Source organism: Gavialis gangeticus, unplaced genomic scaffold, assembly GCF_001723915.1.
Source record: "Gavialis gangeticus isolate Ggan-Ray unplaced genomic scaffold, GavGan_comp1, whole genome shotgun sequence".
Classification (NCBI taxonomy): domain Eukaryota; kingdom Metazoa; phylum Chordata; order Crocodylia; family Gavialidae; genus Gavialis; species Gavialis gangeticus.
This window is the reverse complement of record NW_017728964.1, coordinates 5,311,274-5,318,229: the sequence shown is the minus strand read 5'-3', so window position 1 is coordinate 5,318,229 and position 6,956 is coordinate 5,311,274. Positions and strand designations below refer to the sequence as shown.

At 45.6% G+C, this 6,956-nt stretch overlaps 1 protein-coding gene across 1 annotated transcript in view; it reads right to left on the bottom strand.

Moving 5' to 3' along the window:
• CDRT1 (CMT1A duplicated region transcript 1) overlaps positions 1–6,956 on the bottom strand; it is a 43,708-nt gene that overhangs the window by 6,346 nt on the left and 30,406 nt on the right. The window contains exons 11-13 of the mRNA XM_019502326.1: positions 4,414–4,572; positions 2,900–3,186; positions 1,932–2,039 (exon numbers count right to left, since the gene is read on the bottom strand). Coding sequence (XP_019357871.1) covers positions 1,932–2,039; positions 2,900–3,186; positions 4,414–4,572 — 554 coding nt within the window. The remainder of the gene's footprint in view (positions 1–1,931; positions 2,040–2,899; positions 3,187–4,413; positions 4,573–6,956) is intronic.

Here is a 6,956-nt window from a genome sequence, read left to right as displayed (position 1 = left end):
TGTGACTTATAGGTATCCTGCAAGGTGCTGACTGTCAGGAGTATCCGGTCAGGAGACATGACACAATGTGGGCCTCTTTTCTTTATACTCTGTAAAGTAGCCTGTGCTTCAGGGAGTGAAGTTACATGGACCAGGGATTCATATGTAAATTCTCCAACTATAAAAAAGAAAAAAAAAACATTACCATTTGAATATGAATGTGAAACAGAAGTGAGTATACAGTGAGTCCAGTGCTGGTGATAATGTATTTCAGGGGGGCCAACCTTTTTAGCATGCAGGCATGCAACAAATTAGCCCTGCATCCTCCCCAAGTGCCAGTCCAATCCCTTCCCCTTACTCAATATGCTGCTCTGCTTTCTATTCCCTGACCGATCCGCTGCTTTGCTTTCTGCTTCTTTCCATGCCTATGCTCCCTAAATGAGGCTTCATAACCATTAGAGCTCCAGTTTCTTGAGGCAACCTTAATAGCAGCTTTCAGCTACCTGAAGGGGGGGTTCAAAAGAGGCTGGACCTAGACTGTTCTCAGTGGTGGCAGATGACAGAAGAAGAAGCAATGGTTTCCAGTTGCAGCAAGGGAAGTTTATGTTAGATATTAGGAAGAATTTTCTCACTAGGAGAGTAGTAAAACATTGGACCAGGTTACCCAGAGAGGTGGGAGAAGCTCCATCCTTGGTGGTTTTCAAAACCTGGCTAGACAAAGCTTTGTCTGGGATGATCTAGTTGGGTATGGTCCTGCTTTGAGCAGGGAGTTGGACTAGATGACCTCCTGAGGTCCCTTCCAACCCTAACTTTCTATGATTCTAACCTTTCATATAGCCCAGGCCTCTTGCCCAGTGAATGTTACCCTTTACCATACAAGCTATTTATTTTAGGTATTCTAATGCAAGCATCACTGTAATACTGTCATTTCTAGTCCCAGAAACATCTTACCAGACTCTAGCAAGGCTTTTGTTGTTACTGAAAAGTGGGATTCTGTTTCTTCTTCATTGTCTACATGGCATTTTGACCCATATGCACAGGTATCCATTCTATTCTTGGATGTATAAGCCTGTATGTATAGACTGGGCATGTGCAGTAAGCTATGTACTGGCCATGTATATGTGTTCCTTGTAAAGCCACAGTATCCTCAATGGCCTGGAATCATAGTTGGTGTAAAACCCAGGGTTAGTGGGTTTTAGGCAGTGGAGAAATAGGGCTTGCATATATTTCAGCCCCAGTAGCTGAGTAGCTTGGGCACTTACCTGGAAAGTAAGAGACCTGGGTTCCAGATTCACTCACCTAGAGGAAATTTGAACCTGAATCACTCTGATTTCCCAGCAGTGTTCTGGACACTGCCTTCCAAGTCAGACCTGAAAGGGGAAATATGTAAGGCCAGGGGGAGCAAGCCTGACAGTAAGTGGCTCAATGAAGTGGCTCCTGCCCTGGAAGAGAAGGGACCCTGGGTTCTGGCCTGCAGCCTTGCTCTCAATGAAGCAGACACTCCCCCCTTGCACTGCCCTCTTTCCATTTTTTTCAGTGATTATATTAAAAAAAGAGGCAGAGACTCAGCTTCAGAAGGAGCACCAAAGAAGGGTCTGAGTGATGCCTGGCTTATGGCACAGTGGTTAGAGCACTATACTGGGAAATCAGAGCACTGCAGCTCCAAACCCTCTCTGGATGAGAGGGACCTAGGATCCATGTCTCCAGCTTCCCAAGTGACTGCCTGAAGCACTCAGCATTTTTTTTTTTGCTGATGCACATGCCCCTTTATGCACATATATAGGTTGTCTACATGTACAGAGTTACGTGCAGAGGGAAAGAATGGCTACCTGCATATGCATGCCAAAAATTCCAATAACTAAAAAAATGCTATTAGACAACCCAAAAATAGAGCTCCATTTTAAGTGTTTGTAATGAAGCTTGTGCAGCATTGCTTTGGCACTGATTTCTACCTGTATGAGAGAGTTTTCTTTCCTGTTCTGGTTGGATATAAAATGATGCCACACTTTTCTTTGAACTCTGTTGAAGAGTGGATGTATTCACTAATTCATGATGAAGAGCTGCAAGACAGAGGGTTGGGTTAATCCTACAGAATTAAAGGGAATGTTAAATGAATTTCCATTTACGAATGTCTTCTATATCAATTGTTTACCAGTTTCCTTCATTCCCAGCTTCTGAAGTTAGTAAGCCCTAATGGACTGATATACACTTATCCAACATTTTCTGACAAGGGAAAAATGGAACAGAAAAGATTCTGAAATAAATGATAAGCCAGTGACTCTTCAGCAGACCAGATTCTGATTTCCACTCTCACTGGGATAAATCCAGAGATTTGCTAGTTGATTATTTGGATTTACTTTGGATTTACAATCTTTTTAACTGAGACTAAAATCTGGTTCAGTCCCTGCCCCTTGCAATACACATACTTGCAAAGCGTTTGTATGAGGCAACTGCTTAAAGGGCATTCTAGTAATGAAGTTAACATTTAATAGAGTTGCACTGAAAGACTGAGTTGGAATCATTTCCATGAATGTCTTCACAATAGTTCAAATGTTTAAAAGGCTCAAGGCCACAAGTTTCTCAGACTTGCGGTATTTAACTATATATAGCTCAAACACATTACATATTGGAATAAAAGGCCATCTAAAACATCAAACTGTAGGGATGCTACCATTTGAAGTATGAAAATTTGTATGCACTTGCATTTCAGCTTTACCCATTATAAACAGCATCATTAACGTGCATTACAGTGCATCTTTTATACATCCATCATTCTGCCCAATAGGGGAATCATGGATTGATTTGGATGAAAACAGTGGATGCTTCAACCTATTTCAAACTCATTCTTTGTTAAATTAATGCCATTTTAGGGATATGTTGCCCCTTTAACACACTGCACTGCAAGAAATATGTACAGTACTTTGAAATGTTTCTGAGCCCTTTGGTGATTGGCGACGAATCACGTAAGACAATTGTATCTGGGCTTTGTCATGTTTTTGTGGAGAAAGATGATATATCCTCTGGGTGGCTACATCCTTCCTCATTCGCTGAGCATGAGCATGTTGATTAGGGTGTGTTTCATCTGGGGTTTCTTTATGATTTCTCTTATCTTTAGTTTCAGCTTCTCGGTCAGCTGGAAATGTGTAGTCCCACTCTACCTCCTCAAAGTTAAACAGCAGAATATTGCTCAAAGCATTGATCACCATCCTGGGAAGGGAAGAAGAATCCGGTTAAAAAGCTCAGATTGTAATAATCACGTAGCAGTTTCCAATTGTGTCAAATTGCTTGTGTGCACTCTATTACAATGACTGGGATACAGACTAAGAATTAGTAGCTAGCTTGGGGGAAAGAAAAACTGCAAAAGTCAGTTTGTTGTAACCCTTGCAATCTCACCAGGTAAATTCCAATTCATGTTACTTGTTTAAACTCAACAGAAGTCTTTCATTCAGTTCACAGTACTACTAGGAATCATATAGTGTCATTTTTCGAAGTAAAATTTAGAATAAAATTCCCCCTCGGTGCATTCTGTTAGACTATGAAATAATTCTCAAAGGAATTGGTAGATGCCAAATTACTAGGGGCATTTACTACTAAATGGGGAAAACACTGGGGGAACATACTGTAGAAAACTGCTGCTGTTGTCTACAGGGAAGAATGTGATGAGACCTAATAGGTGTTTTCTACTTCTTATTTGCAGTAGAGCACTGGCTAGTTAAAAGTAGAGGTGGCCTCAGATCCGCACAGTGAAGACATTCACACCAGAGCCAGCTCCAACATAATGTTCTGGGTCTATTGTCAGGCTGTGCCCAAATCCAGACACTAAATATAAACAATTAGTGATTTGGGGAAGTTTGGATTATAATAGAGACCTAATCTTCAGCATAAATTTAATACATTTATTTAATGAATTAATTAATTAGATTTATATCATTCCCTATCCAAAAGGCCCAGGATAGCTTACAATAAACAAGAAACCCACCAACAGAATTCCCTAAACAACACCCTAAAACCCAGGAACTCCAGTTGCCCCCCGCCACCCATTGCATCCCTACACAAACCCCCATACAACTAAACCCGCTTGCCAATCCCAACCACATCTCCCAATGACCACTCACATAGGGGTACAAGGAATCTCTTCCCAATCCTTGCCATCCTTCTCCACCACCCCACCTCATTTCCAAAGGAGATGTTCCCTCCAAGCCTTCACTCCCTCTCAGAAAGGCTGGAAAAGTCACCCTACCCCACAAAAACACCTAACCCTCCCAACAAGCACAGCACTAAATGCAAAAGAAAATGTTTGGGATGAACTATACTCAATCAAACAGTAGATGTCTCTAAAAAACACTTACTAAAGGGACAGTGCTATGAAAAGCATTGCTTGAGCAATGATGTAATCTAACAGGTTTAGATTCGAGTTCAACTGTCCCCACCCACCTATTTTCTATGATGTAGAAGGACACCCCAGGTTCACCTCTGCTATTGGCCCTCATCACCTTCAGACATGTACCAGTCAGGAAGTTAAATATACGGATTTTTCCATCTGCACAGCTACTGATAACTCTAAGGTAAAGAAACTCCAGGTACAGCACATCCCTGAAAACAAGACATGAGAGTGTAAGCACATTCCTCATTTTTGCAGGAGAAGACTAAAATACTGAGTTTTCTTGCATACAACACACCTCCAAATAAAACACACATCGTAATTTTGGAAGGCAGAATATAGGGGGGAAAAAAAGATTTTTCCAGAGTCATGGCTGACTGTGACACAGAGTAAGTCCTTGTGAAAACACAGTGTCCAGAAAGCATGGCATCAGGAACTCCCTGGTGTGGCAGACTGCCTCGTGCAATACCGCACTTCGCCAACACTCTGGGCTCCTATGGCTCCATGGTTCTGGGCTCCACGCAGATGGAGCCTCTGGCTCTTGGCTCTGGGGGCTGCCTAGTACGTTTCCAGGCTCATGGGACCAGAAGCATGGCCACCTCCTCTTGCAAGGTTTGCTCCACTTCGGAGTCTCTGGGGTACCAGATAGAGGAGCTCCAGGCCACATTCCAGAGACTGCATGCCATCAGGGGTGGCAAGCACGAGATAGATTCCTACTGCCAGGCACTTCTCCCCCAGGAGGCAGAGGGTCAACCACGGTCACCTTCCAGGACAGGGGAGGACTTCAGGACCTCCCATGCTGTCCAGCCCAAAGGTTGGACCAAGGTGGTTGAGGGTCCCAAGGCCTGCCACACCAAGTTCCCCGCCCCGCTGGAGCTCTGCAACAGGTATGAATTTCTTGCAGCCCCAGTAGAGCCTGACAAGCTGCCAGCTCCGGTAGACAGCACAGGCTTAACCATAGCTACTACCCCTGCTCTCCCTAAGACAAAACAAAGTGTTGATTGTGAGAGACTTCATCCTGAGGGTACTGAGGGGGCAATCTGCCGCCCTGATCCCTTAGCCCGGGAAGTCTGTTGCTTCCCAGGAGCCCAAATCCAAGACATTGCGGAAAAGATCCCTGGACTCCTCCGGCCCACTGACCACTACCCTATGCTCCATATCCATGTGGGCACAAATGACACAGCTCGGAGCACTCCCAGCCAGGTCATGAAGCACTACAGGGATTTGAGAGTGGGGCTAAAGGGTTTAGGGGCACAGATGGTGTTTTGTTTGATCCTCCCACTCTCTGACTATGAGTGGAGGAGGGAGAGGAGGATCGAGGTAGTGTACCAAAGACTGCGGCGCTGGTGTCATAGGGAAGGCTTTGGCTTCCATGACCACAGCCCGCTGTTTGGAGAGAGAGGCAGTGAGCTGCTGGGAAGAGATGACCTCCACCTCTCTCCACTGGGGAGGAGGCTTTTCTCAGCCAGACTAGCTGATCTGCTCCACCGGGCTTTAAACAGAGCCCGCTGTGGGATGGGGGGACTACTGCCACTGCTGGCCCACGGAGCAACCCTTGCAAAGCCAGCAGGTCAAGGCACTTAAGGGAGCCCACTTCTGCCCCAGCCCTGGAACGAGTGATGGGCAAGGCAAGGGCCCTTAGAGGGACACTTGCCTGCCTGTACACAAATGCCAGGAGCTTGGGGAATAAACAGGAGGAACTTGTCCTCCTGCTTAACACAACTAATTACAACATCACAGGGATAATGGAGACCTGGTATGACTCTACCCATGACTGGGCCACAGATATAGATGGCTATATCCTGTACAGGAGAGATGGAGTGGACAAAAGGGGTGGGGGTGTAGCTCTCTATATCAAGGAAAGCTATGCATCCCTGCAAGCTGATATTGGCAACCAGTGTGGATGACTGGAGACCCTCTGGGTTAAAATCCATGGGGAACATGGCACAGGGGACACAATGGTTGGAGTCTATTACAGACCTCCCACCCAAAATCAAGAGCTTGACCAGGAGTTCGCCAGGGAATTGGCTGAGGCCACACGCTCCCAGTCCATGGTTGTCATGGGAGACTTCAACTCCCCAGACATCTCGTGTGAAGAATGTTTGGCCAAATCCAAGTGGTTGCAAATCTTCCTCACGTGTGGATGAGCTCTATCTGACACAAGAAGTCTACGGGCCAACAAGAGGTAAAGCACTGCTTGACCTGGTACTGGCAACCAGGAACGACCTAATCAGCGACCTAATGATCGAAGGGAAGCTGGGTGACAGCAACCACGAGCTGATCACCTTCACCATCTGCCATAAAGCTGCCAAGTCAGTCAACAATACAGAAGTCCTCAACTTCAGGAAAGCTGACTTTGACAAGCTGAGGAGGTGTGTTAGAGAGGCCCTACAGGGCCACAACCCAAAGGAGAGGGGAGTTCAGGACGAGTGGTTGCTCCTCAAGGGAGCGATCCTACCTGCACAAGCAAAGGCTATCCCATCTCGGAGGACAGGCAGCAAAAAGGCACAGCATCCCCCTTGACTCTCCAGGGAACTAGTGTACCTCCTGCATCTAAAAAGATAGGCCTACAAATGATGGAGGGTGGGATCCACCT